Here is a 21,519-nt window from a genome sequence, read left to right on the forward strand (position 1 = left end):
GACAGTGAGTCTGTTACAACTACTCAAGTGTTGCCTTCTTTGAGATTCTCACAAATGAGTCTAAATAAACCCTACAAGTAAAATTAAATGAGAAAGTATTGATAGATATCACATAGATATAAGATAGTAGCAGTTATTGGAAGAGATCTTAGAAAATATCCATTCTAACCTCTGATTATTTAGGAGAGAAAAATGAGGCCAGAGTCTTAGAGATTTTCCAGGGAAAAGAAAGGGAGGTAACAGATGGAGAGAAACATTTTCCTTATCATAATATCAATCACACTTTATTGTAATTCCTCGTATGTCCATGTTCACCCAGAATTCTACATAAGCCAGGCTCTGTGTCAGTCTTAGTCATTGCTGTATCCCTAGGACATAGCACAATGCTTCACAGAAATGAGTGTATGAATGGATAAGCAAATGAATGTTCAATATTAAGCTGGGGAAGTCTCTTAACCTTGCTAAGCCTCACCTTCATCCTCTGAAAATGGGGATAACAATAACTACCTCTTAGACTACTACCAGAGGAGAATCAAATAACATAAAAATGTTTAGCAATGGGCTTTGCACAAAGAAGCACTCATTAACTATTAATGGAATGAGTGAGTGAATGAAGCCAAACATAAGGAAAATACCTGTTTCTGTTGTACCAGAAAGTTCAACTACAAACCATGGAGAAATAAGAAAAGCTTTATGGCATACCCTCATCTAATGGTTCATTTAGAAAAGAAGAAAAATATATAAAACTAAACGCAATACACAATACAGAACTTAAAAACGACTACTAAATATGTGTTAAGGGAAAAATTGCTCAAACAACTCTAGAAAATACAATTCTGAAGAGAATAAAGAGCACTAATCTTATCAGCAATACCTGATAAGATTCTCACTTCTGCTTCATTTCCTGTTCTCGAGCTGGCCGGATTCCGGGCTAAGCATCGATAGATTCCAATGTCTCCCAGTTGAAGTCTACTGATTTGCAAGGCTCCAGAGGGCAAGACCACCACGCGGGAGTCGCCCGGGATGGGAGTCAGGTCTTGTTGGTTTTTCTGCCAGTGTATGGTTGGCATCGGCTCCCCAATGACTTCACACTTGAGTAGCACTGTGTCACCCATGAAGGCAGTGACAGATTCTGTCTGGGAGAGGAACCTCAGTGGTCCTAGGAGAAACACAAAGAACAAAGGGTAAATCTTTCAGAGGAGGCGCAGTAGTCACCAAATAAAAAATCACACCTGTATTCTTTTTAGAAAATTGTATTCTATAAAGCATCTTCTCCAAATACATCTCGTTTGCTCTCCACGTTTCACCACATTACGTCTGGCCCAAAAGTAGTTTCCGTGACTGAAAAATGATAAAGATGTTGCCATTAACCTCTAGAAGCTAAGTGTTCTGTTTTTATTGGGTAATAAAACAGCCTTATAAAACAAACAAACCAGGCAAGATCATCCTAATTTTATACATGAGGGAACTGAGGTTCAGAGAAGTGAAACTCCACATGCATTCACACAGTTACTACAATGTAATCCTGCCAAGGGGACCTGGTTCTTCCAAATTCTCATCCTATGTTCTTACTGTTAGCCAACTTTGGACAAAGGACTATGAAGTTATGGGGATTTATGAAGGACTGGCCATATGACATAACCCAGCGCAGTTTCAAGAAAGATGAGTCTTGAAATTATAGTAAAAAAGAACAATCTTTCATGGGCTGACTCCTTAAGGTAAATGACTATCAGTATTTGCCAGTTATAGCTGTGGTGAAATGAAAAAATGCTTAAGTTGGAATTAGACTAGTTTGCGTTTCTAGTCTGGCTGGGCCACCTACTCTGTGTGAGTCCTTTGGTAACTTGTTCCATTTCTTTGGGCTATAAAATGGGATAGTAGTGAATTCAACAAATACAACTACTATGATGTTCATTTGAAATAACATGTAAAAAAGATGCATCCATATGGATGATTAAGCAAAGGTAGGGGAAAATGAAAAGACAAAAAAATAAATAAACTGGCTATCACTGAGCATGAAGGATGGTGAGAGAGAAGCCTCCTCCATCATGATGCTGTATATGAGAAGGGTGGAAGATATCTGGAGCCTGCCCTCTTGAACCCCCTTTTATAAACAGATGGATACTTGTGACTCTAGTTCTTTGATCGTGAAAACATTTTTTGCGATTACAAACATATTTGAATGAATTATGTCACCATTGATGGATCATTGGCAATTTTACTTTCTAGAGTTAATCCAATTAACTAATTTTAATTTCTTGATTTGTGTTCTATTCATCACAGTTATAGTCCAATATTTTAATTTTACTGGAATTGGTTTCCCTGTATGTGCACTTCACAATAAAATTTGATTCATTCATCAGTATAGGTTTCATGTCAAGTTTTTCTGATCATATTTGCATTACTGCGATTTTTATTTTATAGATTATAAGTAGGTCAAAGTTTCCTAGGTCTCAGTTTAAATTTTGTCAGGAAACTTTCTACCAATATTTAGTCAATAAGAAATTCTAATGTGTTCAGTTTTAACTACTGTTAGGCTTATTTGGGGTCCATTAATTCTCACAAACCTAACTTTCCCTATAATCTGATAAAAATTTTGCTGGAGTGAAAAGGGCAAAGGCAAAATGACCTAGGTTAAAGCATCATAATTTAATATGAGAGACAATCAGAAATGCTGTAGAGAAGTCTCATATCCTAGGCTAAGGTAGCATTTCATGTCCCTTTCAGGGATTAGTCTTTTGAGCCACAGGGTGACTGAATCTATGAAAAAGGAAATTACATCAGTATCACATATGGAATAGATTTAAGTTGCCAAAGATGGTCTACCACTCACTACCGTCACACTCATAAACAGACCTACAGACCTGGAGATGTGGCATCATGGTTTAGCAAGGACAATTGATTCTAGACCATAGAGAAATATGAATTTTGATGCATATGTTAATTTATCAATGGAAATATATCCTACACTTAGGTATTAAACTTACTCATCTGGAATCTAGATCCATGGAGCTATCTGTCTCAACAGTACAGATGTGTCTACAGTGGGAGCAAACCACATGCCTAATTTTATTCTTTTCATTTAGTTAACTGGAAATAATCTATAACTATGCTGGATCCACCACTGAATGAAGATCAAAAGGAATCCATTAACTTGTGCCCTAGCTCATTGTTCAAAGTCCAATTTCCAGGCTGTCTGTAGCGTATAATCTTGAGTGTATTCAAAAGAAGCCACATTAATCTACTACTGATTGGCTTTGGTATGGATTTAAAGCATATACTTGAACAACGAATGGTTTATATATACTACACAAGGCAAATCTGCAATGAGTAGTGTCCAGATGTTGTGACGGTTACATACGTCAAGATATTTTTCAAATACGTTTCTGACTTGTTTCCTTAATAGCTTTCTTCTTGGTCTTCACATCCCTACCATGTTATTTTATAGTTAAGGAAACACCGTTGGGAGTAATTTACCCACACATACAAGTTATACATTTTACACAAAGGAGGTAAGAATAAAATATTTTTGATAAGTTGATAAAATATCTGGATACTTCTATATATTCAGATATATGGTCCTGTACAAGTTACATACACTGGATATAATTCTAAATATGTATTTTACATCTGAATGTCTGTGGTATTCACAAAATTCACCTCAAGAGTTCTAGAGCATAGAATAAAACATAAAATGAAAGAGTAATTCAAATTAATACTCAACAGTTGGTTCCTTTATATGAACTTCATCTAGCTGGAAGAATCATAGATGAGGCATGAGATTATATATTAATATAATTGGGCTTAATGGAGTTGGCTATTGTTCCACATGCTTAATTACTATGGTTATTTTAGATCTTAATAAACAGGGGGTTGGAATTACCTCTTAAAATTTAATGATGGGATGTTTGAAAACTTCAACTAGTTGATTATTTGATATAGTGAGAAATTATAAATATGATTTGTAGCTTTTTCTTTGTGTCTCTACAAAGGAAACCCCAAGCATCAAAAAGAAATTCTAGGTTTACGAGGTTCTATACGGCTTGAATTAATGCTTCCAGTATTGTGCTGTCTTTGAGCACTCTCACCTCATGGTCGTGCAACAAACCAGCAACAGTATTAAAAGAAGAAGTTATAGGCTATCAACTTAGTACTATATTTTCAAGGCAGAGTATGAGCACCTACTTATGACCATTAAACTCACTGTAACTCATAAGAACGAAATACAGTGTTTTCATAAGAGTCATTCAAGGCTCTAATGCAATACAAAGATACAGGTATAATTTTAACTAGATCTTGGAAAATAGCTACCCACTCATCAAGAGCCTGCTCGTGGAAAAAGCCTGGTTCAAGTCATTAGATCACATTTGATAGACTGTAATCATAACACGAATGGTACTCCTATCACTACTCTTTTCTTACCTAAATCCATTCTAAGCATAGTCAAAAGAGGAGCGTTTCTAAATCACCACAAAGTTTTTTGTTTTTTTTCACTCAAGAAACTCTACCGTTCCATTTTCTAATATTGTCTCATACCCTAAATCCTGGCTGGTAGCCACGAATCTAATACAGTGTTCCTTCCAGGCTCATCTTCCACAACTCCTACGAAAGAATTCTTGGATTTATTGAACAGGTCTATACCTGGCTCCCTCTTGATTGTATTTCTCATGACATTTCCTCTTAAGAAGTATACCTTCTCCCCTAACATCTCCCTATCAAATCTGTCATCATTCTTAAAGTACTAAGTCAAAAAAATCCTCTTTTCCTTAGTCTTACTTACCAGAAATCATCTCTTAATCTTTTGAATTTTTACAGAACTTATAACTTAAGATAGAATGACATAGTTGACTGTATAAATAAAAGGCTGACAAGTGTTTACCTGTTTGTATATGTGCTTTTTCAGTCCACAGAATATATCAAATATCTACTGAAAGAAAAAAAACCCAAATATTTACTGAGGTTCCATGTCTAAGTAGACTATTACAAGCAAGAAAATTTTGATAACTGCATTTGAGTGTTGGTTTATCACTTTCTAACACACTCTGTGGCAGTTTAGGATGGTGAATAACACACCTGGGTGCCAGATTACCTGGGGGGGTCACTTCTCTGCCTCATCATTTAGCCAGACCTTGGCCTTTTTTTTTTTTTTTTTTACATAATAGAGAAGTTCAAGGCCACCATAAAACCATAAATAGCGACTGATCATCTCTATCCATTAAAAAGATGCCTGACTTCCGGGAAGATGGCGGAAGAGTAAAACGCGGAGATCACCTTCCTCCCCACAGATACACCAGAAATACATCTACACGTGGAACAACTCCTATAGAACACCTTCTGAACGCTGGCATAAGACCTCAGACCTCCCAAAAGGCAAGAAAGTCCCCACGTACCTGGGTAGGGCCAAAGAAAAAAGAAAAAACAGAGACAAAAGGTTGGGGGCGTGACCTGCCCCAGTGGGAGGGAGCTGTGAGGAAGAAAGTTTTCCACACACTAGAAGCCCCTTCGCGGGCGGAGACTGCGGGTGGTGGTGGAGCGAGCTTTGGTGCCGCGGAAGAGAGCGCAGCCACAGGGGTGCGAACGGCAAAGCGGAGGGATTCCTGCACAGAGGGTCGGTGCCGACCGGCACTCACCAGTCCCAGAGGCTTGTCTGCTCACCCGCCGGGGCGGGCGGGGCTGGGAGCTGAGGCTCGGGCTTTGGTTGGAGCGCAGGGAGAGGACTGGCGGTGTGATCACAGCCTGAAGGGGGCTAGTGCACCACAGCTAGCAGGGAGGGAGTCCGGGAAAAAGCCAGGAACTGCCGAAAAGGTAAGAGACTTTTTTTTCCCTCTTTCTTTCCTGGTGTGCGAGGAGAGTGGATTAAGAGCTTAAAGGAGCTCCAGAGACGGGCACGAGCCGCGGCTATGAGCGCAGACTCCAGAGACGGGCATGGGACACTAAGGCTGCTGCTGCCGCCACCAAGAAGCCTGTGTGCGAGCACAGGTCACTCTCCACACCCCCCTCCAGGGAGCCTGTGCAGCCAACCACTGCCAGGGTCCCGGGATCCAGGGACAACTTTCCCAGGAGAACGCACGGCGCACCTCAGGCTGGCGCTACATCACTCTGGCCTCTGCCGCCGCAGGCTCGCCCTGCACTCCGTGACCCTCCCTACCCCCGGCCTGAGTGAGCCAGAGCCTCCGAATCAGCGGCTCCTTTAACCCCATTCTGTCTGAGCAAAGAACTGACGCCCTCCAGCGACCTACATGCAGACACGGGGCCAAATCCAAAGCTGAGCCCCGGGAGCTGTGAGAACAAAGAAGAGAAAGGGAAATCTCTCCCAGCAGCCTCAGGAGCAGCGGATTAAAGCTCCACAATCAACGTGATGTACCCGCATCTGTGGAATACATGAATAGACAATGCATCATCCCAAATTAAGGAGGTGGACTTTGAGAGCAAGATTTATTATTCTTTCCCCTTTTCCTTTTTATGTGTGTACGTGTATGCTTCTGTGTGAGATTTTGTCTGTATAGCTTTGCTTCCACCATTTGTCCAAGAGTTCTATCCGTCCTGCTTTCTTTCTTAATAATTACTTTTTATTTTAATAACATTTTATTTCACTTTATCTTCGTTCTTACTCTCCTTCCTTCCCTCCTTTAGACAACGAATCATCCCAAACTGAGGAGGTGGACTTTGAGAGCAAGATTTATGATTTTTTCCTCTTTTCCTCTTTTTCTGAGTGGGTATGTGTATGCTTCTGTGTGAGATTTTGTCTGTATAGCTTTGCTTCCACCATTTGTTCCGGGTTCTATCAATCCATTTTTTTTTCTCTTAATAATATTTTTTTATTTTAATAACTTCATTATATTTTATCTTACTTTATTTTATTTTACTTTGTCTTCTTTCTTTTTTCCCTTCCTTCCCTCCTTCCTTCCTTGCTCCCTCCCTCCCTCCCTCCTTTCTTTCTTTCTTTCTTTCTACTTCTACTAATTCTTTCTTTCTAATTTTTCTCCCTTCTCTTCAGAGCCGTGTGGATGAAAGGCTCTTGGTGCTGCAGCCAGGAGTTAGTGCTGTGCCTCTGAGGTGGGAGAGCCAACTTCAGGACACTGGTCCACAAGAGGCCTCCCAGCTGCACATAATATCAAATGGCAAAAATCTCCCAGAGATCTCCATCTCAACACCAGCACCCAGCTTCACTCAATGACCAGCAAGCTACAGTGCTGGACATCCTATGCCAAACAACTAGCAAGACAGGAAAACAACCCCACCCATTAGCAGAGAGGCTGCCTAAAATCAGAAGTCTACAGACACCCCAAAACACACCAGATGTGGACCTGCCCACCAGAAAGACAAGACCCAGCCTCATCCACCAGAACACAGGCACTAGTCCCCTCCACCAGGAAGCCTACACAACCCACTGAACCAACCTTAGCCACTGGGGACAGACACCAAAAACAACAGAAACTACGAACCTTCAGCCTGCAAAAAGGAGACCCCAAACACAGTAAGATAAGCAAAATGAAAAGAAAAAAAACAAATAGCAGATGAAGGAGCAAGATAAAAACCTACCAGACCTAACAAATGAAGAGGAAATAGGCAGTCTACCTGAAAAAGAATTCAGAATAATGATAGTAAAGATGATCCAAAATCTTGGAAATAGAATAGACAAAATGCAAGAAACATTTAACAAGGACCTAGAAGAACTAAAAACGAAACAATGATGATCAACACAATAAATGAAATGAAAAATACTCTAGATGGGATCAATAGCAGAATAACTGAGGCAGAAGAATGGATAAGTGACCTGGAAGATAAAATAGTGGAAAGAACTACTGCAGAGCAGAATAAAGAAAAAAGAATGAAAAGAACTGAGGACAGTCTCAGAGACCTCTGGGACAACATTAAACACACCAACATTCGAATTATAGGGGTTCCAGAAGAAGAAGAGAAAAAGAAAGGGACTGAGAAAATATTTGAAGAGATTATAGTTGAAAACTTCCCTAATATGGGAAAGAAAATAGTTAATCAAGTCCAGGAAGCACAGAGAGTCCCATACAGGATAAATCCAAGGAGAAATACGCCAAGACACATATTAATCAAACTGTCAAAAAATTAAATACAAAGAAAACATACTAAAAGCACCAAGGGAAAAACAACACACAAGGGAATCCCCATGAGGTTAACAGCTGATCTTTCAGCAGAAACTCTGCAAGCCAGAAGGGAGTGGCAGGACATACTGAAAGTGATGAAGGAGAAAAACCTGCAGCCAAGATTACTCTACCCAGCAAGGATCTCATTCAGATTTGATGGAGAAATTAAAACCTTTACAGACAAGCAAAAGCTGAGAGAGTTCAGCACCACCAAACCAGCTCTACAACAACTGCTAAAGGAACTTCTCTAGGCAAGAAACACAAGAGAAGGAAAAGACCTACAATAACGAACCCAAAACAATTCAGAAAAAGGGAATGGGAACATACATATCGATAATCACCTTAAATGCAAATGGACTAAATGCTCCCACCAAAAGACACAGATTGGCTGAATGGATACAAAAACAAGATGCATATATTTGCTATCTACAAGAGACCCACTTCAGACCTAGAGACACATATAGACTGAAAGTAAGGGGATGGAAAAAGGTATTTCATGCAAATGGAACCCAAAAGAAAGCTGGAGTAGCAATTCTCATATCAGACAAAATAGACTTTAAAATAAAGACTATTAGAAGAGACAAGGAAGGACACTACATAATGATCAAAGGATTGATCCAAGAAGAAGATACAATAATTGTAAATATTTATGCACCCAACATAAGAGCACCTCAATACATAAGGCAAATACTAACAGCCATAAAAGGGGAAATCGACAGTAACACATTCATAGTAGGGGATTTTAACACCCCACTTTCACCCATGGACAGATCATCCAAAATGAAAATAAATAAGGAAGCACAAGCTTTAAATGATACATTAAACAAGATGGACTTAATTGATATTTATAGGACATTCCATCCAAAAACAACAGAATACACATTTTTCTCAAGTGCTCATGGAACATTCTACAGGATAGATCATATCTTGGGTCACAAATCTAGCCTTGGTAAATTTAAGAAAATTGAAATTGTATCAAGTATCTTTTCCGACCACAACGCTATGAGACTAGATATCAATTACAGGAAAAGATCTGTAAAAAATACAAACGCATGGAGGCTAAACAACACACTACTTAATAACGAAGTGATCACTGAAGAAATCAAAAAATACCTAGAAACAAATGACAATGGAAACACGACGACTCAAAATCTATGGGCTGCAGCAAAAGCAGTTCTAAGAGGGAAGTTTATAGCAATACAATCCTACCTTAAGAAACAGGAAATATCTCGAATAAACAACCTAACCTTGCACCTAAAGCAATTAGAGAAAGATGAACAAAAAAAACCCGAAGTTAGCAGAAGGAAAGAAATCATAAAAATCAGATCAGAAATAAATGAAAAAGAAATGAAGGAAACAATAGCAAAGATCAATAAAACTAAAAGCAGGTTCTTTGAAAGGATAAACAAAATTGATAACCCATTAGCCAGACTCATCAAGAAAAAAAGGAAGACTGAAATCAATAGAATTAGAAATGAAAAAGGAGAAGTAACAACTGACACTGCAGAAATACAAAAGATCATGAGAGATTACTACAAGCAACGCTATGCCAATAAAATGGATAACCTGGAACAAATGGAAAAATTCTTAGAAAGGCACAACCTGCCAAGACTGAATCAGGAAGAAATAGAAAATATGAACAGACCAATCACAAGCACCGAAATTGAAACTGTGATTAAAAATCTTCCAACAAACAAAAGCCCAGGACCAGATGGCTTCACAGGCGAATTCTATCAAACATTTAGAGAAGAGCTAACACCTATCCTTCTCAAACTCTTCCAAAATATAGCAGAGGAAGGAACACTCCTCAACTCATTCTACGAGGTCACCATCACCCTGATACCAAAACCAGACAAGGATGTCACAAAAAAGAAAACTACAGGCCAATATCACTGATGAACATAGATGCAAAAATCCTCAACAAAATACTAGCAAACAGAATCCAACAGCACATTAAACGGATCATACACCATGAACAAGTGGGGTTTATTCCAGGAATGCAAGGATTCTTCAATATACGCAAATCAATCAACGTGATACACCATATTGACAAATTGAAGGAGAAAAACCATGTGATCATCTCAGTAGATGCAGAGAAAGCTTTTGACAAAATTCAACACCCATTTATGATAAAAATCCTGCAGAAAGTAGGCATAGAGGGAACTTTCCTCAACATAATAAAGGCCATATATGACAAACCCACAGCCAACATCATCCTCAATGGTGAAAAACTGAAAGCATTTCCACTAAGATCAGGAACAAGACAAGGTTGCCCACTCTCACCACTCTTATTCAACATAGTTTTGGAAGTTTTAGCCACAGCAATCGGAGAAGAAAAGGAAATAAAAGGAATCCAAATCGGAAAAGAAGAAGTAAAGCTGTCACTATTTGCAGATGACATGATACTATACATAGAGAATCCTAAAGATGCTACCAGAAAACTACTAGAGGTAATCAATGAATTTGGTAAAGTAGCAGGACACAAAATTAATGCACAGAAATCTCTGGCATTCCTATACACTATGGATGAAAAATCTGAAAGTGAAATCAAGAAAACAGTCCCATTTACCATTGCAACAAAAGGAATAAAATGTCTAGGAATAAACCTACCTAAGGAGACAAAAGACCTGTATGCAGAAAATTATAAGACACTGATGAAAGAAATTAAAGATGATACAAATAGATGGATATACCATGCTCTTGGATTGGAAGAATCAACATTGTGAAAATGACTCTACTACCCAAAGCAATCTACAGATTCAGTGCAATCCCTATCAAACTACCACTGGCATTTTTCACAGAACTAGAACAAAAATTTTCACAATTTGTATGGAAACACAAAAAACCCCGAATAGCCAAAGCAATCTTGAGAACGAAAAACAGAGCTGGAGGAATCAGGCTCCCTGACTTCAGACTATACTACAAAGCTACAGTAATCAAGACAGTATGGTACTGGCACAATAACAGAAATATAGATCAATGGAACAGGATAGAAAGCCCAGAGATAAACCCACGCACATATGGTCACCTTATCTTTGATAAAGGAGGCAGGAATGTACAGTGGGGAAAGGACAGTCTCTTCAATAAGTGGTGCTGGGAAAACTGGACAGCTACATGTAAAAGTATGAGATTAGATCACTCCCTAACACCATACACAAAAATAAGCTCAAAATGGATTAAAGACCTAAATGTAAGGCCAGAAACTATCAAACTCTTAGAGGAAAACATAGGCAGAACACTCTATGACATAATTCACAGCAAGATCCTTTTTGACCCACCTCCTAGAGAAATGGAAATAAAAACAAAAATAAACAAATGGGACCTAATGAAACTTAAAAGCTTTTGCACAGCAAAGGAAACCATAAACAAGACCAAAAGACAACCCTCAGAATGGGAGAAAATATTTGCAAATGAAGCAACTGACAAAGGATTAATGTCCAAAATTTATAAGCAGCTCATGCAGCTTAATAACAAAGAAACAAACAACCCAATCCAAAAATGGGTAGAAGACCTAAATAGACATTTCTCCAAAGAAGATATACAGACTGCCAACAAACACATGAAAGAATGCTCAACATCACTAATCATTAGAGAAATGCAAATCAAAACTACAATGAGATATCATCTCACACCAGTCAGAATGGCCATCAGCAAAAAATCTAGAAACAGTAAATGCTGGAGAGGGTGTGGAGAAAAGGGAACCCTCTTACACTGTTGGTGGGAATGTAAATTGATACAGCCACTGTGGAGAACAGTATGGAGGTTCCTTAAAAAACTACAAATAGAACTACCATATGACCCAGCAATCCCACTACTGGGCATATACCCTGAGAAAACCATAATTCAAAAAGAGTCATGTACCAAAATGTTCACTGCAGCTCTATTTACAATATCCCGGAGATGGAAACAACCTAAGTTTCCATCATCAGATGAATGGATAAAGAAGATGTGGCACATATATACAATGGAGTATTAGCCATAAAAAGAAACGAAATTGAGCTATTTGTAATGAGGTGGATAGACCTGGAGTCTGTCATACAGAGTGAAGTAAGTCACAAAGAGAGAGACAAATACCGTATGCTAACACATATATATGGAATTTAAGAAAAAAAAAATGTCATGAAGAACCTAGGGGTGAAACAGGAATAAAGACACAGACTTACTAGAGAATGGACTTGAGGATATGGGGAGGGTGAAGGGTAAACTGTGACAAAGCGAGAGAGAGGCATGGACATATATACACTACCAAACGTAAGGTAGATAGCTAGTGGGAAGCAGCCGCATAGCACAGGGAGATCAGTTCGGTGCTTTGTGACCGCCTGGAGGGGTGGGATAGGGAGGGTGGGATGGAGCGAGACGCAAGAGGGAAGAGACATGGGAATATATGTGTATGTATAACTGATTCACTTTGTTATAAAACAGAAACTAACATACCATTGTAAAGCAATTATACTCCAATAAAGATGTTAAAATGAAAAAAAAAAAAAAGATGCCTTTTTCCCTTGGCATCAACCAACTGGGCTGAATTCTAGGATGGGGCTTTTGGTGATTTTAGGAAACAAGTGGAACCTTTCTCTTCTCCTTGGGAATGTCCCACTTTTGGACAAGAACAGACAGGGGGGTTTTTTGTTTGTTTTTTTAATTGTTGCTCCTTGCCTCCATTTGATATCAGTTGGTAAACAGAGAAATGGTACCAAAACAAAATGAAGTGAAAAACCCAAAGAACAAACAGAAAACCCTAAATCAACCCTCAAGGTTGGTCTCAGGGTTTTACATATGACAACATCAATTCAACCCCCATGCAATGTGATTCCTTGGAGAGCTGCTGGATCCAGACCAATGACACAGGAGACCTGAGTTTTATCACTGACACTATTCTAAGCTCCTTTATAAATTAACTCCTTTAATCCTAACAACAGCTCTTCAAGTATTACAGTCTCCACTTCATAGATGGAACTGGAAAGGGAAAGAAACTCATTCAAATGTTTACATTATGTATGATGGTTTAAAAAAAGGTTTTGTCCTGAATGATACTTCTTAAAATACCCTGTTTCCCCAATCTAAGTGAAAATGTCCCCAAAGGAGATTTTTGTTTAATATAACAGTACTCCCTGACTCTTCAACCCCCAAGTATCAGCACAATACCAGAAAACTCTGTTTAGTAAGTATGTTCTGCCCCAGACTGAATTTTTACAGACAAACTTCAGCCTGAAGTGCTGTGCAATTATAAACAGCACACAAACCTATGCTTGGCTGTTTCCATGGAGGCCTTTCATTATTAGCCTTGGGGAAAGTCTGTTTCCCAGAATGAATTATACTCAAGGCTCCTACCTTCACACCTAGCCTGGCCCAGGATTCTAAGACAGCTGGACTTGTTGGAAGTGTCTCATCCCAGCTAACTGACAGGTTTACACATTACTCGCACCTCTGTACATTAACAAAGACCAGCACCTATTAGTGCGGGGTCAGTTCAGGAACCATAATAAGAACACGTTGTTCTACATATGGAAAGATCAGGCACGCATATATGGGAACTCCCTTTTATCCCCTGTCCTAGAAATGATAAACATAGACACTTATAACTTAAATTTTATAAGCTACTAATAGTAAAAGTGCCTGGGCTTCAGCATCAGAAATTTTATTGATGTTAACTATCCTAATTACAGTTGTATAATAAGCATTAAATGTTGTTAGCAAGAGATATATAGCCATTATGAGAGTACTGAGGAGAAATGGGTCTCACCCTGTTTATCTCGATTTTTATAAAGGATACTTCCTAATTCTCTAACACTAATTTTTACACTAAAAGCATTCACTAAGTGTCTATTTATACAGGTTACTCTGTTAAATGTTACTCAAGGTCTGATAAACATTCATAACTACAATTCTTTTCTAGAACATTTACTCACTATACTATCAGGTGCTTAATTACCTGGGATTTCATAGTACCAACACAGTATCAGAATTCTCACTTCCTCAGAGGGGCCTCCCCCAAATCGAGATAGAACCAATTATTCTTGTATGTCCCCTTTGCAACATTTACTTCAATTATAACTTATTAACTGTGGAGTTCATTTAATAGCCATCTTCCCAGCTAATCTGTAAATTCCACAAAAGCAGAGCTGGTTCTATTTTGTTCTGTACTTTGGGCACTTAGCACAGTGCATGGCAGATAATCGTCCATCAAATATATGTCTAATGAGAAAGTATGTATGATTGGTCAGATAATTAGTTTAGGCAAATATCCCAGGCTCTTATACGCTGGGAAATCTAGGAATAAGAGCGTAAAGAGAGGGAGAAAACAAGGATTTATTCAGGGAAAGTGAAAAAGAGCTGAGCCTAATAAGCATACAAAGTCAACCCATACAGCCTTTCATTTGAAAAGATTGTGAGGGGGCGGGGCGGGGGGGGGGATCGATGTCTAGCGTATCCATGAAAATTTATCTAAGGCCTGTAAGTTTACATTGTGAAACAGTGATATTTCGAATGAGATTTCCCCGTCTTCCTTCAAATCACTGTCCCCGGAAACAAAGTTATCAGTGGTCTCAGGACCAGCCCCCACCCAGCTGGGACAGTCAGGGCAATGGCTCCAGCCATCAATCAGGCTCTGGCCAATACAGATTTTTTTCAGGAGCTAGGCACAACCAAACTGTTGGCTGTCACCAGGGCAGTAGAAATGTTAACAGCAAAGCAGCAAACATTTTTCATTTGGGCTTTTCCTTTGTGATGCTAAAAAAAAAAGAGGTAGAAAATCACCATGGCAATGAATGCTGCTAAATCTGCAGGGACGTCAAAAGTGTGAGGCTCCGAGAATTAAAATAATGAGAACAATAGTCTCTCCGCACTCTTCTACCCATGCACACACGCATCACATAGACTAGGAGAAATCTTTCATTCCGATCCAGATAGTCAGAAAGTTTGAATAGCTTAGACATGCACTCTTGTTCATTTAATTCTAAGCTACTTTGCTTTTTAAGCAAAAGTGGAAACAAAGCATTCCAGGTTTATGCCAGGACTCTCCTCCTCCTGGGAGGCCTCTCCTCCACCCACAACACCCTCAGATCGGGCCTATTCCTTCTTTGAAATTTTAATCTCAAAATGGCACATTCTTCTGATTTGCCCTCTGGCCTCTTTGGCAGACTATCAGGGTCCACATCTTCTCCTACGGGAAGGTCTAATTATTAAGTAATTAAAGTTCATTTAATAAAAATAGACTTATCAATTGGGGGACGGACCTTGGAATTGGAAATCTCTCTTGCTTTTAAATATTCAGCAGTGTGGTAATATCCTGTAACTGCCAAGGAGAGCTGAAGTAGATGCTTTGTTTGCTCCAAATTAAAGCTTCACAGCCACCTCCCTGCAAAGCCAGACCTTGTTTGCCCCCCTTTAATTTTCAAATTAGCTCATAGGAAGAGAATAGACATAATCCAAAGAGAAGTTTTCTAGATCTGGTTGCTTTTCAGAAGCCAGAAGACCAATAAAGGGTTCTTAGAATATGTTACAAGCATATTTCCGTATGTTCCTCTGAGAGTTATCATTTTCCTCCTTACGTTTTCCCCCAGGTTTTTGTTTTTGTTTTAGCTACTTCATTTTCACTGGTGAAATTACAGACTCCTAGGTAGTTGGCTAAAGAGCCATGGCTGGAATGTGGCATTGCAAAACAAGTCTAGGAAGCGTGTCTGTCGGGTACCGGCCACACTCCTTCAGTGTGTGATCTTATAAGAAACATCCATGTGGCCAATTAGTTGAACTCAGAAGGATGTAACAGAAGAAGTGTGAAAGGGAAAGAAACCTGTAGGCAAATTACACAGTCAGTTTGTCTGTCCAGCTCTGCAAGATTAGCAGCACATAATGAACTCATTTCCTTGGCAAAAAATAGTCAATGAGAAATGTCATCAAAGAAGTCTTTTTCAGAATCACGCTTGGGGTTTGTTCAATATAAATACTCTAAAGGGCTGGTATTTTCCCAGATCTCTGAAAACTTGATTATACGTAAGACTTAGAACCAAGTGGTCATTTTGGGACTGCTGTGAGTGATCAAGAGCCAGTGTGAATGCAGATCTATCCCTAACCTCATCAAGTAGCCTTGCTAGGTTCTTGGCCTTCAAATCTACGGAGCAGCAATTCGGGATTCTCCAAGTCATCCTTCTTAGTAACATCCTTATGGCCTCTGGTAGCCAACGTGACACCTCTATAAGAATTGGAAAAGGGTGCCATCTTTGAAGGGATGAGTTTTAAAAGGTACCCCATGGGATTGGCTAGCAAATCCAGAGCTGGATTTCAGGCCCCACCTAACCTTCCCCTGGAGGTTGTTTTCAGGTATGAACTACACCCACGTAACTAACAACTCTGTTGGCATCTCTTGACTTCATTATCTGCTATCAGTCAAGAATGATTTGGCTTGGCCCATCCATGTCTTTTGTTAACGCCAGGGTCAAACAGAGGCAGATTGTAGAAGCATTTTTCTGGGTAGCCTGTTAAAAGCTTTTTTTTTTCATCCTTCTGAGCTATTATACAACATATATTTCCCAGCACAAGATTGAATAATGAAGTGAGCTTTACCACTTGTTCCTCAAACTCACATGGTATTGTCTTCCTGGAGAGAGATTCTTCATAAAATCTAATCAAATTATATTGAACATCAATGCCATTATTGTACGTGAAGGTTAGAATAGAATCCTTCTTCAAGGAAGAGCTAGATGACATCTCCTGTACAGTGGCAGCTACATTTTCTCCTACCTGTATCACCATCTCTTTGATGACTGAAACTAGCCTTTTACCTGTATATATGTATTAAGCCAAATGGAAACTCATTCTCATAATGCAGACCAAACAGGAGTTGTTTGTTCGCTTGTTTTACTTTACTAGAAGATTTTCTATAGGAATTCTTTGAAGGACAAACTTCTCATGTAGAAAAATGCTCATTAGTAATCAAAAACTGAAAATAATATAGTACTTTAGCCTATTAAGGTTGCAATGATTTCAAAAAATTATGAACAGTAATTCTGAAAGCATGAGTTGATATGCTACCTTTGAAAAGTGATTTGTCAATGTGCATAATTTAACCCAAGAGCTCCACTTCTAGGAATCTTTCCACAAATATATGAAGAAAAAGGTCATATATATATATATACATATATATACACACACACAAACTATTCCGTACAGCATTATTTAAAATAGTGAAAAATAGAAAAAGTAAATAAATAAATCCCCCCCCAAATAAAAAATAGTGAACAGAAAATGGGCTAATTGTACAATTGGTGATTTCTTAAGCAAATTATGGTATATCCACTGTACTTAACATTATATGACCATATAAAATTACGTTAATAAATATTTTCTAAAGGGAGAAAGTTATTTTTCTCATGTTTTTTCCTAAAACAAGCACATCTTAAAATATACAAAAGGATATTTTGCTAATGATTCTAACCCTCTTTTTAGTGTATTCTATTCAGTGTGAATTGTAAAAAAAACTATTCAGAGTATATCGATTTCATGAAGAGATGTTTACCTCCACAGGCTTTGATGATAACTTTATTGTCATTCTCTACTCTGCAGATAAAATCCTTATTACAAAACCTGAGATTGTTTTATAATCAGCAGTTATGAATAGTTTTACAGAATCCAGTCTCAGGCTTTCCATCAAGCTTAAATCGCATTACGCATGGCTAACAAACGGTCACAACATTCATGAAAGTTGATTAAGAATGTGGCTAATATCTGTTAGGCCTACTTGTAAACTGTGCTTAATTCAAGGCAGGCAAATCACCCAAATACCAGAAAAGCAAGCTCTTAAAGTTGTATGATATTTTGTTTTACACCATATAACTGTCACCAGCCCTTCCCTACGTTATCTATGTTCTCCTGATAACCCTGCCACAAAGCCCTACCAGCACTGATTATATCATCTTATGGGAATTTCCAAAGTATGCTTTCATTCATTTATTCAGTCAGTCAATGTTGTGGCTAATTTTATTTGTGGATGTAAGTAGGCCATGGGGTGCTAAGAGCTTTGGTTAAACATTATTCTGGGTGTATCTGTGAGGGTGTTTCTGGATGAGATTAACATTTAAATCAGTACACTGAGCAAAGCACACTGTCCTCCCCAATGTGGGTAGGGCTTATCCAATCCATCAAAGGCCTGAAGAGAACAAAAAGGTGGAGTAAGAGAGGATTCATTCTCTCTGCCTGACTTTCTTTGAGCTGGGACATCGGGTTTCTCATGCCTTCAGACTGGGACTCAAACTGGAATTTACATTGTCTGCTTTACTAGGTCTCCAGCTTGCCAAATGCAGGAGGACTTCTCAGCCTCCATAATCACGTGAGTTTCTCTGGAGAACTCAGACTAATACAATCAATCAACATTTATCGGGCACCTCATATGTGGCAGGCATCATCCTAACTGCCTGGGAAATATAATGATGAACGATCAACGCTAGCTTTTGTCAAAGGGCTTTTCTGGATTTTGGAAACCTAGAGGAGGAGTGTAAGATTCATATTCATCATTATTTCTTGAGTGAAATATGGCGAAGCCCCAATAAAGGGGAGTCCATAAGCAGAAAAACTTAGCAAGAGATTATCCAATGAGTTTCAAAGGTCACTGAAACAAGAATCCATCAGGTTATAACTGTTTCAAACTTTTAATTGAGCATATTATCCAAAAGATTAAATGATCTTCTAGCTGTTAATCTATTAACCCAGATGTTTATTTTTCTTATTACCAGTAGCTTTGATTGAATACATATGAGGCACTATATAATGTATAATATATAGTCTCTACATGGCTGTAAAGGGCCCTACTGAAGTCCCCTGGCAACATTTTTCACTCTCAGTTTGTTAGATAGGATCACCCTCCTTTCAATATGAATGATTTTTTTCCTGTCAAAAATGTGACTGAATCCTATTTTCAAAACTTGTACACATAGACCAAAGAAAGGAGAAACCTAAATGGAACAAGTTTTCAATAAAAGGAGGCAGCGGAGAGAGTAGTTTCAGCTCAATACTTCTATTTCAGTATATAATTAAAGCTTAGCTATTGATAATAGCTAAGATTCACATCAAATACATCAAAAAATTCAATTTTTTCTCTCATAATTCCAGTATTATTTTTTCTTTTTTTTCCCACCAGTATTATTTTTTCTCCCCACAACATCCACCTGTAACATAAGAATCAAGGAACCCCAGCAGAAATAATCATTTCGATTAAAAACTGCTGGTAAATCCATATAATTTTAATTTTTTTTTTTTTTTTTTTTGCGGTACGCGGGCCTCTCACTGTTGTGGCCTCTCCCGTTGCGGAGCACAGGCTCCGGACGCGCAGGCTCAGCGGCCATGGCTCACGGGCCCAGCCGCTCCGCGGCATGTGGGATCTTCCCAGACCGGGGCACGAACCCGCGTCCCCTGCATCGGCAGGCGGACTCTCAACCACTGCGCCACCAGGGAAGCCCATATAATTTTAATTTTGATTTGGAAGTATCTACTGGGAGAAAACTGGAGCTAATGAAACACATTTGCATGCTGTGCATTTGTACAATGAAAATGGAAAGTCAAAATGTGTCTGCTTCATTGCTGAATGTGTATGATTTTCCACCTTCTCTACTAAGACCCTGAGGAAATCAAACTTTTTAAAGAATTACCAAAATTTTGTAGCTTGACCCAGGTAACAAAATATCCCTGATAGAATGAACTGTTCAAATGAAAAAAAAAAAAAAAATGTCTGATGCCCAAATTCATGCTCTGGGATTTGTCTCATAGTCACCTGAATCAATATCCACCACAAGAATCTGAAGTAGTTATTTATTGCGACATATCTTTCTGTATACCTAATCCCCAGCAATCATCTGGCTGTAGAAGAATGTCAGTAAATTAGAGAATAGTAAATCATCCTTCCTGAAAATCTTTCAGTTGTGGAGTCATTTTCATGGGCCCAATTGCATCATCTGATACTTGGACTGAGAATAAGGTGGGAAAAGGACATGCATGAGCAGTCAGAGAGAGATTTTCTTCCCTGCTCCTAAGGGACCAGGTATGGGGTACAGGTATGCGTGGTAGGAAGTAGAATACTCCTCCAGGATAGCATTAGTCTCAAGTATGAGAGTACTTACACACTTTTTATAGAACCACGAATAACATTACTTCTAAGCTTGTTTATGATCTTTCCTGATCTTATGATCTTTGAATATAAAAAGAAGTATTCCTTAAAAAACATGGTTCAATAAGTAGAAAATGAGCTTTGAAGAGCAGTGGGCAAAAGGGAGGATAGCAAAAGATTAGACTGGATATGTCATATAATACAGATAATTCAGACACCTTATACCATCTTGGTAAGTTTGTATTTCATTTCAGTTACATTGAGAAGTTATTAAGGAATTTTGATCACGGAAATTACATGACTGGATATACATTTTTTGAAGACCATTCTTGTTGCTATGTAGAGGATAGTTAGTGGGGGTAGGTCAGAGGTGAAGGCAAGACTGAAAGCAGGAATCCTACAAACTTAACAGTAGTTGAGGTGAAAGAAAACTGGGTCTGTTTTGGGAAAGGCAGTGTCGTGCTACCCTTCTTTTGACTCCCCCCGCTGGGCCTGGAACACTTCCTTACCAAGGAATAAAAAGCTCACATAGCCTGTGCTGGCCTATCACCTTGTGTGAGGATATCTTTCCATTTCTTACTCAATGAATGTTCCTTTGTTCTGACTAGGTGTGTAGGTCATTGACCCTCAGGCACATCCCCCATCTTCAGTATTTCAAACTCCACAGCAGGGTTTTGGTTTTTTTCTACTGTGGTGCAGAGGGGTGCAGGTAGACTGACTGCCCAGCATCAGCTTTGCGGGGAACACTCTGACCATGGGGGAACACTGCCCACTACTGGAGCTGAACTTGCTCTGTTTTTTCTATGTGAATAAAGCATTGCTCCAGCCAGTGCTTGGCTGTGTTGTTTTCCTTGGCAATTCTGATACCAAGACACAGCGGACAGAAGTGTCTGGAATCCTCCCCTGGGATTGATAACAGGTGCACAATGCTCTGTTCCGCAGCTTGGGAAAGTGAGATAACAGTGAGAATAGAGAAAAAGACAGATGCTAGATCTATTCTGAGGCATAATCATAGGACCCGTTGAAGGTTGAGTGTGGGTTGTGAGGGAAAGGGATGGATCAAGAATGAGCCCTGGTAATTCAAAAAGAGTCATGTACCACAATGTTCACTGAAGCTCTATTTACAATAGCCAGGACATGGAAGCAACCTAAGTGTCCATTGACAGATGAATGGATAAAGAAGATGTGGCACGTATATACAATGGAATATTACTCAGCCATAAAAAGAAACGAAATTGAGTTATTTGTAGTGAGGTGGGTGGACCTAGAGTCTGTCATACAGAGTGGAGTAAGTCAGAAAGA

The 21,519-nt window shown here is 38.9% G+C and overlaps 1 protein-coding gene across 1 annotated transcript in view; it reads right to left on the bottom strand.

Moving 5' to 3' along the window:
• DCC (DCC netrin 1 receptor) overlaps positions 1–21,519 on the bottom strand; it is a 771,692-nt gene that overhangs the window by 644,931 nt on the left and 105,242 nt on the right. The window contains exon 3 of the mRNA XM_065889420.1: positions 875–1,159. Coding sequence (XP_065745492.1) covers positions 875–1,159 — 285 coding nt within the window. The remainder of the gene's footprint in view (positions 1–874; positions 1,160–21,519) is intronic.

Source organism: Phocoena phocoena, chromosome 13, assembly GCF_963924675.1.
Source record: "Phocoena phocoena chromosome 13, mPhoPho1.1, whole genome shotgun sequence".
NCBI classification, from domain to species: domain Eukaryota; kingdom Metazoa; phylum Chordata; class Mammalia; order Artiodactyla; family Phocoenidae; genus Phocoena; species Phocoena phocoena.